Below are 13,488 nucleotides of genomic sequence, written 5' to 3'. Positions count from 1 at the left end.
CCGGACTCTTCTATCGTATCAATCTGCTTGACATGTAGCTAACTTGTTTTTGGTTCAACGAGAGAGCCAAAAATTTCACTCCCTATGCCTACATTTAATTCTCGTCAGCACCGCGCAACTGCATTGGCCAGAAGTTTGCCATACTCGAGATCAAAGCGATTGCGGCGAATGTTTTGCGACATTATGAAATTGAATATGTTGGCAATGTACAGGAGCCGCCAGTGCTTATTGCTGAATTAATCCTTCGCACCAAGGATCCACTCATGTTTGAGCTCAAGGAGCGTGTCCTTTAATTGTGAATATTGTAAATTCCGTTATAAGGTTGCCAATTGAGATGTGTGCATTCAATAAATACATTAAGACTATCGATAATTCAATATCTATTAACTATCGTTCACTTAAATATCGAAGAAGCAAAAGGAATCGCAACGATACTAATGTAATTGGATTTGAAACTTTTTAGCTTTACGATATTCAATTTAGAATTTCCATAATATTATTTGAACTAAAGTAAATGATCGCAGACCGAGAGGAAGTTAAGAATAATGGTCAGATTAAATGCCAATAGCAACCAACTGTCTGCGATTAGATAGAAGAAATATGGACATTAGCCAACTTTACAACTGTTCGGATAAGCCACGATAAGATTTGGGGCCAAAAATATAGCTTATGAAAAGTTGAAGTTTCAGTTGATTTTGTGCATTGCTGCTCTCAAAATGTTTCTAGTGCTGGGTCTTATTCTGGCTAGCGCCCTATTTGTGGGTCTGCTCATCTATCAGTTGAAATTCAAGCACCTTATAGACGTGACTCGAGATTTGGGTAGCCCACCGACTTTGCCAGTAGTAGGTCATGGTTACCATTTTGTTGGTAAGGCACCTCATGAGCTAGTCCTTATGCTTAGAAGCTTCATGGACATCTATTCCAAGGATCAGACGCTCAAAGTTTGGCTGGGACCAGAGCTCAACCTACTCATGGGCAATCCCAAAGATGTGGAAGTGGTCCTTGGCACACTTCGTTTTAATGACAAGGCCGGCGAGTACAAGGCCCTCGAGCCTTGGCTCAAGGAGGGTTTGCTCATTAGCCGTGGGCGCAAGTGGCATAAACGCCGCAAGATCATTACGCCCGCCTTCCATTTTAAAATTCTTTATCAGTTCGTCAATGTTTTTGAGCGTGAGTCGCGTACGCTGCTCCAGAATTTGGAGAGGGAACGCCGACAGCAGGGCCAAACTGGTTTCAATCTATACGATTGGATTAATCTCTGCACTATGGACACTATTTGTGGTAGGTGGACAAGTCCGAAGGTTATTCAGCTTCGCCTTGCACCGAAGCGATATTTAAATAAACATAATCTAATCATAAGTACTTTAAATTTGACTGAAAATAACCTGCAATCTCCGCTCTTTTCCTTTTCTATGTAGAAACCGCTATGGGTGTCTCAATCAATGCTCAGACGAACGTTGACTCAGATTATGTCCGTGCAGTGAAGACCATTTCGATGGTGCTGCACAAGCGCATGTTCAACATCTTCTATCGCTTCGATCTGACCTACATGTTAACTCCTCTGGCTAGGGCCGAGCGTCAAGCTTTGAATGTGCTGCACAACTTTACGGAAAAGATCATCGTGCAGCGTCGCGAGGAGCTGCTACGTGGAGGAGTCCAACAGACTACGGACGGAGCAGAAGTGGGCGCCAAGCGTAAAATGGCCTTTCTGGACATATTGCTGCAGTCGAACATCGACGACAAGCCTTTGACCAACATGGACATACGTGAGGAGGTGGATACCTTTATGTTTGAGGGCCATGACACCACATCCTCTGCCATTACGTTCTTCTTCTATAACATTGCGTTGTATCCGGAATGCCAACGCAAATGCATCGAGGAGATTGTATCGGTGTTGGGCAACGACAGAGAGACGCCTGTTACCTACGATCTGCTCAACAAACTCCATTATGTGGACCTGTGCATCAAGGAGACGTTGCGTATGTACCCATCGGTTCCACTGCTAGGCCGCAAGGTGCTCCAGGAATGCGAAATAAGTAATATGCACTTGAAATATATATAAACAATTAATTTAACCATTTAATTATAAACCAGATGGCAAGATCATTCCCGCCGGCACAAACATAGGCATTTCTCCATTGTTTTTAGGCCGACGAGAGGATCTGTTCAGTGAACCAAATACGTTTAAGCCAGAACGTTTCGATGTGGTTACGAGCGCTGAGAAGCTCAATCCTTATGCCTACATTCCTTTCTCGGCTGGACCGCGCAACTGCATTGGCCAGAAGTTTGCCATACTCGAGATCAAAGCGATTGCGGCGAATGTTTTGCGACATTATGAAATTGAATTTGTTGGCAATGCAGAGGAGCCACCAGTGCTTATTGCTGAATTAATTCTTCGCACCAAGGATCCACTCATGTTTAAGCTCAAGGAGCGTGTCATCTAATGGTGCATTTTCAGTGATTTCCGTTATGTTTCCAATTGAGATGTGTGTATTCAATAAATACCTTAAAACTATCGAAAATCAATACTAAAAAATATCGTTACAAAAAGTGAGATGGGGACTGTATTAAAAAGAATGCAGAAAATAATTAAAATATGCCAAGAATTAGTCGCATGAAAATTTGTGTTTATTTCAAACGACAAAAAGAGCTGCGGGAACATAATGGAACACTGATGCAAAACCAATCACACATATTCCAGTTTTATCCAGCACCATATTTACTTTAAAAAATTGTTTGTTTCCTCATTGGAGTAGTCAACAATGTGGAACTAAAACATATAATTTTTCAAATCCATTTTCAAATTGGCGAAAGCGAAGTAAATTAACAAAAACTATAACGATATATATATATATGTGAACGGAATCTATAACGATTAAGATAGCTAATCGGACTCCGGTGCATCGTCCTTGGTAACTTGATCATGAATAGCATAACAGAGTGTCTCCAAAAATGCTGGATCCATTTCGCGAATAATGCTGAGCGCCGAGCTGAGCAAATTCGAATTACGAATCACCCGACGCTGGTCGCTTTCTCTAGATTTATTGCTAGATTTCGATCGGGCATTGGCAATGGCAGCCATACGCATATAGGGAGCCTGCTGGTGTGCAACGGCATCGATGGCATCCTTACGTATTTGGGCAACAACTGTGGAGGCAGCCGCTGCTGCGGCTGCTGTGGCAACTCGAACGCGTTGTTGGGCATGATCATGCAATTGCTTCACCTGGCGACGATGCAATATATCTTCATCATTGGAGAGGTGTTGTTGCACATAATTATCTTTTGGATGATGTGCAAACATTTGGTCGTCCAGTGTACGCCGCAGGCGATGTTGAAGATATACATTATCCTCCGGCGACCGGCGGCCAAGTAAATAAATATCATCTGAAATATGGCCATGTAGCTTATTGTTTTCTGGCTTGGGGCCAGGCAGTTCATTGTTGTTAACACACAACGGCATGCTCATAACCCTTCGAGAACTGGGCGGTTGTGAACTGGGTCTCATGTTCAGTGGCATTAATTTACTCGGCGGCCGCTTTATTGACAGAGGCGGTAGCATGTGTAGATCTTTGATTTCCGGTTGTGGATCTCGAATCACTTTATTTGGGTTAGCAGTGCTCAACAGCTTCATTTCCAGCTCAGATCTTTCACGCTCCATGCGTAGCGCTTTGCTGGCAACACGCTTAAACTTTTTCAGCTGCAGCGATTTATTTCGATTTGCCATGTTGCTGTAATGTAAATGTAATTTTAAATAGAATTATGAATTTTATTACAAGAATTATTCTTCCATTCAGACAAATAAACTCCGATTGCTGAATGTGAGTGTACATCCGAATGAGAAAAAATGCATAGTTCATTTTGAATATCAACTATTTTGCCAATAGAACGTTGCCACCTTTGAAAATTATTTGCTTGGGGTTACTCAATGGTGCGATGAAATATATTCATATATTCGATTAAGCGATGAGAATCGCGTTAAATTTGTCGAATCTTTGTGAACAAGAGCTCTTTGATAAACATAAATTTAAGTGTATATATAAATATAAATTATGAACTATATACTCAATTTTGAATACGAACTATGTTCCTAATGCGATGGTGCCACCTGTTTTAAAGTTACTTATTCGATTGACAGCTGCACTAAAGGTTACGCGATAGACTCAGTTGAGTGACAAATCAAAACGCAACGCATCGAGTGCGCGTAACTTACTAGTGAACAAACTAGCTTAAAATAAAAAAAATGTATACTGACGATAATGCGAATGACTTTGATATGGAAATGGCGGTAACTAACCCTGATCAGTCTTTAGAGGAAAAGCAGGCCGAGGCCACCGAAACCAGCAATGATCTCACCGAAGTAACTAACTTGATCAAGGAATGCGCTACTCTATGCCTAGACTATACGGTAAATATGTGGTATTCGAATCTACTTGGAAATATAATACTTATTTTGCAGGAGTCTCACAATAAAAGAGAAAGTGAATTAATTACTTCTGAGCAAAACATTTCCTCAAAAATATTGGAGGAGAAATTTAAATTGTTATGTGAGCTTAATTGTCCCGTTAGTATAAATGTCTCAAAAGCGATGAAAATAGACACCATGCAGAAGCAACATCTACAAAAACTTAACAGTTTGCTCCAAACCGAGGATGAATGTGTACTTGCATATGACACGTGCTGTGCTGAGGCCGTCAAGGCCACTGAAGTGAATAGCATCAAAGAGAAATACGATGAATATACCGAAATGGTAAGTGTAATAAGCACATTTCTAAAGTAATGTATCTCAAAAGTACCGTTCATCTGCTAGCCACATGCCGTATTAATGGATCGCATATTTGAAATGAAAAAACAAACCGAATCCTTAAAATCTGCATCTGCGGATATGAAGGCTAAATATAATTTGCGTCTGATGGAAAATCAAAAGGAATTCAATTCTATATTAAAGGACACAGCAAATCTTGAAAAGTATGAGCTAGAAGCAATGTAGTTAGGTGTTAACGGTTACAATTGACAATGATTCGAAAGAAGAAATGAATATACTTTTCTGCCATTCTAGCGAATCTAAAGTCCAAATTCGTTGAAATAGGAAACGATAAGAATAATTTAATTATATTGCACTTTTTTCACACACACAATTTCAAAATGATCTATACATGCCTTAACACAAAATACAATTATAAAAATATACGTTTAAAAATGATTTAATATTCAACTGTTACTGTTTGCTTGTTTGATTTTTGTGATGTGGCAACACATCAACTTCGATAACAGTGAAACTAAAACAGCTGTTGCATGTTATCGATACTCTGCTCTGGCACATTACTGACTTGGTAGATAATGCTCCATTGGCCATAGTTGGGTTATTAGCTTTAATTGTGAAATTGTAAAATTGTTTAGCCTAGTTACCGAAATTCTGTAGACATGGACGAATTGTCACGGCAATGTATGGAAGACTGGCATCTACGACCGCCAAGCGATGCGCGCACAACGTAAGTGGATAATGCAACACGATTATTTCCAATAACCCACATTATACGTGTAGGAATGTACAGGCGCCACCAAAATCGGTGCCAGACAACAAATCCCGCAAAACGGAGTTGCACGTGCTGCGACTCAGTGATGAGTCACAACAACTGACAATGGACACATTGCGATCCATACACGGCCCGGACTTTAAGCTCGATGATATTGCCAAATACAAGGATCGGGGGCGTGGCGGGAAAGGTATTAAACATGCCTACTGGGAGGATCGCGGCACACTCCAAGTGCAAAGTGTTCAAGGTGTCAGTGCGGCGAACAGCAGCACAGCCGATGCCGATCGTTTGCGTCGCTATGCATTGCTCAAGCTGGAGAACTATGGCTTCCATCCTGTTCACTGCCTGGAGGCGTATGAGCACTGCTCACACGACACGGAAGCTGCGCTGCTGATGCTCTACGAACGCTATATGCAAGTGCCCTCCGATGCAACACTGGAGCTAGAGCCCCCCGATGAGGCAACTCTGCTGGACATGCGTGCCGACGAAAAAGAGGCACTGCAGTCAATCTACGACAACGCATATGAGGAGCGTGAATATAATAGCGTTTGGAATCTAAAGTTTAAGATTGAACATCTGCTGGCGCACAGCCCATCGGAAGTGCGAAAGGCACGTGAAGCGGCACTGGCGGCAGTCGCTGCCGTTCGCCAAGCGGCCTTGGACAAGAAGAAGAAGGCGCCTCAACGTTGTCGCAATTTTGATCGTGATGGCACCTGTAAATTTGGACCCAAATGCCGATTTGCGCATGTGCCACCACAGCCAGAAGGGATGGGCACACCAGAGCGCAAGCGTGCCGACAATCTGGATGAGAATGAGAATGAGCTGTGGTTCCATGTGGAGGTGCGCTTTCCACCTGGCAGTCGCTATCCGTACGAAGCGCCATACATCTACCTCAAGACCACCTGCCACGATATACCGCATGAGCTGCGCCTGCGATACGCTCGGCACTTGTACCGGCAGGCGCGCGAGATTTGTCGAGATGGAATTCCTTGCATCTATTGTGTATGCGAGATGCTGCAGACGGATGAGGGTCTAGCCGGCAGCCTGGACACCGCCCGCTTTCCCTCGCCCAAGCACTCGCTCTTCTACGATGAGCCGGCAAATGGCGCTGATCTGGATGCCAATGAGGGGGCAGCGGCAAAGCCACGTCCCAGCCACTACGAACGCGGACAGACGGCGCGTAATGATGGCGGCACCCATCAACGAAATGCCACGGAATTGGCCCGTGAGAATCGCCGCCTGTTGCAGCTGTTCAACGAACGACGACGCGACGATCGCTATCACAAGTTGATCGAAGCTCGCCGGAAGCTGCCTGCCTTCGCCGAAATGGAGCACATATTGGCGCTCATTGAGAACAATCAGGTGGTTGTCATCTCGGGTGAAACCGGCTGTGGCAAGAGCACACAAGTGCCGCAGTTCATATTGGACAATTGGTTCTTCCGAGGCACCCAATTGCCACCCAAAACGGATATGCCACATGTGGAAATACTCTGTACGCAACCGCGTCGCCTTTCAGCAATCGGTGTGGCTGAACGTGTGGCGGCTGAGCGTCTAGATCGCATAGGCCAACTGGTTGGCTATCAGATACGACTCGAGAACAAGATCTCGGCCAGCACCAGATTGAGCTTCTGCACCACTGGCATACTGTTGCGACGCCTAGCCTCCGATCCGCTGCTCAGCAATGTTAGTCATGTCATTGTGGATGAAGTGCATGAACGATCGCAGGATTCGGATTTCCTGCTCCTCATACTTAAGAATATATTGCATGAACGCAAGGATCTTAAAGTGATACTCATGTCTGCCACATTGAATGCGTCGCTCTTTTCCAATTACTTTGGCGGCGCACCTGTTCTGGATATACCGGGACGTACGTTTCCTGTGCAACAGCTCTTCCTTGAGGATATATTGGATGCTAGTGACTTTGTTATGGAATGCGATACGAAATATTGTCGAAAGCTCAAAAAGAAGGAACAGGAGGTGCTGGAACATGTGTTAGAATTTTCTGATCTCCAGGCCAGTGGTGAACCGCCTGGCAAAAAGATCAAGGACGAGAATCTAACTCTAGCCGAGATATATGCTCGCTATTCGGGTAAGCTAAGCGCCAGATCCTAAGTCAAACCCCCATCAATATTCAAATCCATTTTCAGACTATAGCAAGACGACATGCAAGAGCATCTACCTCATGGAGCCAATGATGGTTAATCCAGATCTAATTGAGTCCGTGCTTAAGTACATTGTAGAGGGCGAGCATGAGTGGCCACATGAGGGCAGCATCCTCATCTTTCTGCCAGGCTTCCAGGAGATACAAACGGTGCACAATGCGCTGCTGGACAGTGCAATGTTTGCTCCCCGCTCAGGCAAATATGTGCTCGTTCCATTACATTCAGCCTTGTCCAGCGAAGATCAGGCGCTGGTCTTCAAGCGTGCACCGGCGGGGAAACGAAAAATTGTGCTTAGCACGAATATAGCCGAAACATCTGTTACCATCGATGACTGTGTCTTCGTCATCGACTGTGGCCTCATGAAGGAGAAGGGCTTCGACTCGAATCGCAATATGGAGTCGTTAGATCTGGTCTGGGTATCGCGCGCCAATGCCAAGCAGCGCAAAGGTCGAGCCGGTCGTGTCATGCCTGGTGTCTGCATCCATTTGTATACCAGTTATCGCTATCAACATCATATACTGGGCCAGCCGGTGCCCGAGATACAGCGCGTGCCGCTCGAGCAGATTGTGTTGCGTATCAAGACGCTGCAAACGTTCGCCTCGCGCAACACCCTCTCCGTTCTGCTCGAAACATTGGAGGCGCCCAAGGAGGAGAGCGTGCTGGGCGCGTTAATGCGATTGCGCGATGTCGGCGCCTTGGACATTGATGATCAGCTAACGCCACTCGGTCATCATTTGGCCGCGTTGCCCGTGGATGTGCGCATTGGCAAACTGATGTTATATGGCGCCATCTTCCAGTGCCTGGACAGCGTACTAACCATCGCCGCCTGCCTGAGCAACAAATCGCCCTTTGTCAGTCCCCTGAACAAACGCGTCGAAGCTGACAAACGCAAGCGACAATTTGCGCTCGATCACAGCGACCATCTCACTGTGCTGAATGCTTATCGAGTAAGTGAATGAAAGTGAGATATTCACTGAATATTCATAAAAAATCTAATCAATCAAGTATACTCAGCTAGTTCACTTCGGATTTATATAGACAGCTATTGATCAGTCAGGCAATAATATTAATTACTCCATCTGTCAGCGCGTCGGTCGATCAGTTAGTCAGTCAATAGACAGTTAGTCAGTCAGTCAATCAACTAGTCAGTATTTAACCACCATCTCTAAGCGCATCGTCTCTTACCTCTCTACCCGCAGAAATGGCTCGCTGTGGCGAAACGTGGACACTATGGAGCCAGCCGAAATTATGCGAGTGAGAACTATTTGTCCATCAATACGCTCGAGATGATTGCAGACCTCAAGTATCAATATCTGGAGTTGCTTGTCTCGATTGGATTTGTGCCTGTGAATGTGCCACGCCGCAGGCCGAATAGCAGCGACAATATACTTCAGCTAACAGGTGAGTAGCTCACATCTGACCCTCATCCAGTTGATATACTTATACTCCGCTGCTTTAGGTCACGAGCAGAATGTGAATGGCGAGAACAATCGACTGCTGACATCGCTGCTCTGTGCAGCTCTCTATCCGAATATTGTGAAGATCATGACACCGGATCGCATCTATATACAGACAGCGGGTGGCGCAGTGCCGCGCGAGCCGGGCCATCAGGATTTGCGTTTTAAGACGCGCGGCGATGGCTATGTGCGCATTCATCCGTCGTCTGTCAACTCTCAGGTCGCTGTCTTCCAGGCACCGTTCCTCGTCTACCAGGAGAAGGTGTGCACCAGTTCCATTTACATACGCGACTGCTCGATGCTGCCACTGATTGCTTTGGTCCTTTTTGCCGGATCCGATTTCAAGGTGGAACTGCATGATGGAGATTTCCTATTTCTACTGGAGAGCGGCTGGATCATATTGAAGGCGCACAACCACGAGACGGCGGAGCTGGTCCAATGTCTGCGCACCGAACTGATCAAGCTGCTCGAAGAGAAGATACGTGATCCATGCCTCAATTTGTTGCACCACAAAAACGGCTGCAAGATCATTGCGAACATTACACACCTCATAAGCAACAATTATTAAAGTCTAATGCATTAGCCGCTCATTGGTCAACATTGTCTTTCTGTATCACATCAGTCAAGCCAATAGAAAATTAAGCCAATTTATAGAATCAAAACTTGTTTATATTTTATAATGCGATTACAAGACGATTAAACAAATTTATACAGCCAAATGGAATTCAGATGTTTTATCAATCAATCACAATCAATCAGTCTATCCATCAATCAATCAATCAATATATATTGTTAGGCAATAAGCAAGTCGATTTTCATATAGCTCTTGCTTTTAGTTATCTATAAATGAGAGAGGGAGGGAGAGATTAAGTGAGTGAGAGAAAGAGAAAGAGAGACAGTTAGTATAAAAGAAAGAGAAAGCGATAGAGAGATTAGTTAAAAGAAGAGTTCTTCCATAGCTATACAGCCAAGTCTCAGGTCAAAGCAAATAATATCTGCAAAGCTTAACAATACTTAAGTGAATCATATGGAAACATACCATATTTGTTCATAATTTTTCAAGCTACCCTCTCATATATAGGTAAACATACACAAAAATATTTTAAGCCAGATAAACATATAAGCTTACGTGATTTTGTTTAAAATCTATTTAAAAATAAATAAAAATAGAGGTCGGCTCCAACCGACTACGTCATACATCTTCGGGGACCAAAAGAAACAAAATTTTTTAAATCGTTTCGTTTATCTATCTTGACTCTAGCTAAGTAGAGTAGAGCTCAACTGGGAACTATGGATGATACACTTCTTTTCAGATCTTTCCACTGGGCGTATATGTTGGTTTAGATCATTTTAGTTTAGTTTAGTTTATCTATAAAGCAGTTGAACTACTTCTTCAAAAAAAACATTTAATTTAAAAAATTAAGCATCAATTTTAATTTTAATTTTTATTTGCTTTAAAGTTAACCTAATTGTTTTTTGTAAATAAAAATTTTTATTTTAAAATAATAAAAAACTAAATTTTTTTCGATACAGAAAACAGTTTTTTTTTTTTAAATATATATTTTTTAAATATTCATTTCATTTTTAGTAAAAAATATAATATATATATAAATATTAATTTAATTTCAAACTTATTTTTTTTTTTAATTATACATATTTCTCATTCAGTAATTAAGTATGTTTTAAGAACATGTGCAATAAATTATTGAAAATTAACAAATTTGTAGGCCTTGAAAATTTTTTTAATCAAATTAGTTTTTAATTTAATTTTCTTGTTTTCCAATTAACTTAAACATATTTTGATTATTCTTTAAATTAATTTTATACGAGTTTTTTCTGGACAACTATACCTATTTTTTGTTATGTAGACATAAATTATAAGAAAATGAGGAATTAATTTTAACGGAAACATTTAATAAATAATCGAAATATTTTTGTATTGTTTACACAGTAAATTTGTCGCAGACTTAAATTTGTATGGCTTTTATTTGCTTTCCATCAGTCAAATGAAGTTTTGACTTTGATTTTGATTTGTCAACTTTTAGGCGCAGACATGAGAACAAACAGCAAATTAATCATATTCAGGTGTTGACATTGAACGTTGTACAGGTGTATGTATGTAAGTGTATTTCATATGAAACATCGATCGATCTATAAATCAGGTGTGTCTGTGTGCGTGTGTGAGTGTCGAAGTTAAAATTGAGTTGAATGTGTGCGCCCATCAATTACAATTCATTTGAATTTATTTAAATACACTTGATTCGCGTTTTTTTAATGTTTTTCATGTTGGTATAAACGTCGATACATCAAAGTATCAAATGCAGCTAATACGATAGTAATAAATTATACTTATCAATGATAACCGAAAGAAATATGCGCTCAATGCAAATGAATCACAATTCAAATTTAACGATCTTTTTCCAACAGTTCCAGTTCCGCAGCAAGATTAAGACAAGCGCAAGATCAAGAACAAGAGAATCACACATTTGATTTAGCATCGCTTGTAAATTGTATCTATTAACAGTTTCTAGCTTACCTCTCTCTCGCTCTCTCTGTGTCTTTGTCTGAGTGCGTGCGCTCATTTTACACTCAATTTCGCACTTCCTTTCCTCTTTGGTTGAGCTCGATTACATGTTTTAGCACCTTGTTGAGTTATTTGTACGCTCTGATTTATCGTCTTATCGACTTTGCGCCCTGACCCCAACCAATTCGGACTTAACGATTTGCATAAGACTTTTGGAACGTCTGAAGACTTAAATATTCACTATTTTGTAATAATAAATAAAACAAAAAATTATAGAAACAAACATATGAGAATCAAAAACTATTATATAAATAAAAATTTTATTATAATGGCTAACTCTCTGTTTCTTTGCTAATTTGTAAAGGTTTCGGAATTATCTCAAATAATCAGAGTAAAACGCTATTTATTTTTTTTTCCTATTTATTATGTTCATTTTTGGAAGGGGCGGACTTACTGCCTGGAATGCCCAAACTTTTTTTGCTTTCAACTGGAAAGAATTTGATAAACTTTTAATCATGCGTCACAGCACACGTGAGATATGTTTTAACATTATTAATCATGTACAATGTTGTTTTTTCTTTTCTGTGAGTTGTCATTAATCACTTCTGAGCAGACTTATATGACTATGGATATGCCAAGCTGGGCGTAGGGCATTGCATGCTCCGCGCTGACCAATTGTCACCATCCCCGACCTATGCGATCGGCAGCGGCGGCCACTTGCTCTACTTTTTTGTTGTTTTTTCGTTCTTCTGTTTTTTTTTTATATACACATGATTTTTTTGCAGCACCACTTAAGCGTGAGTTTTGTGAGCGCTAAGCTTACGCTAGCGTCGCTGCAGGCGTGAACAGAAGTAGCAGCGGCAGCGGCAGCGACTTCTGTTATCCACCTATTTGATTGCAAATGTAAATGTGTGTGTGTATGTTAACTCTCGAGTGTTTGTTATCAACACTATCTTTTGCTATAGATGTTGCGCTGCTGCTGCTGCTGCTGTTGCTGCTTCTTCTTCTTCTTCTTATTGCTTCTACACTGCCGTCTTCTCCGCTGCCCGTTGGTGATGCCGTTATTCGTATATTAAGCTTATGTGCATATGTGTGTGCATGTACATAAGTATATATGTACATATGTATGTGTGTAGCTATCTGTACTCAGGTCTTAGGTAAAACAAATTAGAGTCAACAGATTAGACTCTCGAGGGATAGGGCAGAAAAAACTGCGATAATTCAACTCAAATAATCTGTGTCATCAGTCGTATTATTGGCAGATGCAAAACGATGCGCGCGGCGTGCACGCGGTGTTGTGCACCAGCCACAGTGTCCAGACTCGCAATGAATACACGGCGAAAACTTGTTCAAGGACTTACGCATGCGTCGGTGCTGCCAGATCAGTCGAACGGATGGATATGTAAACTGTCATGTGATGCCATTTTGTTGTGGGTGAGTTGGATGGTTAAGGTGGGTCTTGGCGCCTTCGTCGTAAAGCACTAAATCCGTAGACAAAGCATTTGCGCTCCGGCAGTTGCTGTGTAGTCTTTGTTGTTGTTACTGATATTGTTGTGGGTGTGTTTGGGTTTGGCGTCAGCATTGGCATCGGCGGCATCGGCGCGTCGTCGCCATTTGGGCAGGGGGAGGCCCATGCCACGGCGTATATACGTACATACATGCACATATAGTAGCAGTCGGAACTGAGACCCGTTGGGTGGGTAAATACGCTGACAAATTTGCTGCCATGCCAGTGAAAATAGCAACAACAACAACAATAACATCCAAAGAGTATAAGAACAATACAAAGCCGAAATCAATGCCTCACTGTG

At 42.1% G+C, this 13,488-nt stretch overlaps 4 protein-coding genes across 6 annotated transcripts; 3 read left to right on the top strand and 1 right to left on the bottom strand.

Moving 5' to 3' along the window:
- Positions 1-650: 650 nt before the first annotated feature.
- On the top strand, positions 651-2,615 carry LOC111596155 (cytochrome P450 4d1-like). Its single transcript, XM_023310287.2, has 3 exons — positions 651-1,281; positions 1,419-2,036; positions 2,095-2,615. Exons 1-3 carry the CDS (start codon positions 717-719, stop codon positions 2,442-2,444), a joined length of 1,533 nt encoding a protein of 510 aa, XP_023166055.2. The 5' UTR covers positions 651-716; the 3' UTR covers positions 2,445-2,615.
- A 91-nt stretch (positions 2,616-2,706) lies between these two features.
- LOC111595813 lies at positions 2,707-5,179 on the bottom strand. 3 transcript variants are annotated; one of them, XM_023309913.2, is made up of 2 exons: positions 5,158-5,179; positions 2,707-3,728 (listed from the first exon to the last, which is right to left on the bottom strand). In XM_023309913.2, the coding sequence occupies exon 2, from the start codon at positions 3,722-3,724 to the stop codon at positions 2,885-2,887; it is 840 nt and encodes a 279-aa protein (XP_023165681.1). In that variant the 5' UTR covers positions 3,725-3,728; positions 5,158-5,179; the 3' UTR covers positions 2,707-2,884. The 3 variants fall into 3 exon arrangements, with proteins under 3 accessions (XP_023165681.1, XP_023165597.1, XP_023165516.1); XM_023309829.2 differs by lacking the exon at positions 5,158-5,179 and adding an exon at positions 5,041-5,144; XM_023309748.2 differs by lacking the exon at positions 5,158-5,179 and adding an exon at positions 4,794-4,828.
- Positions 3,735-5,034, top strand: LOC111595998. The gene is made up of 3 exons (XM_023310042.1): positions 3,735-4,405; positions 4,457-4,747; positions 4,808-5,034. Exons 1-3 carry the CDS (start codon positions 4,241-4,243, stop codon positions 4,985-4,987), a joined length of 636 nt encoding a protein of 211 aa, XP_023165810.1. The 5' UTR covers positions 3,735-4,240; the 3' UTR covers positions 4,988-5,034.
- An 87-nt stretch (positions 5,180-5,266) lies between the features above and the next one.
- Positions 5,267-9,869, top strand: LOC111604881 (putative ATP-dependent RNA helicase DHX57). The gene is made up of 5 exons (XM_023323121.2): positions 5,267-5,489; positions 5,543-7,623; positions 7,682-8,643; positions 8,896-9,097; positions 9,156-9,869. The coding sequence occupies exons 1-5, from the start codon at positions 5,422-5,424 to the stop codon at positions 9,719-9,721; spliced, it is 3,879 nt and encodes a 1,292-aa protein (XP_023178889.1). The 5' UTR covers positions 5,267-5,421; the 3' UTR covers positions 9,722-9,869.
- Positions 9,870-13,488: the final 3,619 nt, after the last annotated feature.

This window comes from Drosophila hydei, unplaced genomic scaffold (assembly GCF_003285905.1).
Source record: "Drosophila hydei strain 15085-1641.00,03,60 unplaced genomic scaffold, DhydRS2 tig00000296-arrow-arrow-pilon, whole genome shotgun sequence".
Lineage (NCBI taxonomy): Eukaryota > Metazoa > Arthropoda > Insecta > Diptera > Drosophilidae > Drosophila > Drosophila hydei.
This window is presented reverse-complemented; position numbering and strand designations above follow the sequence as displayed.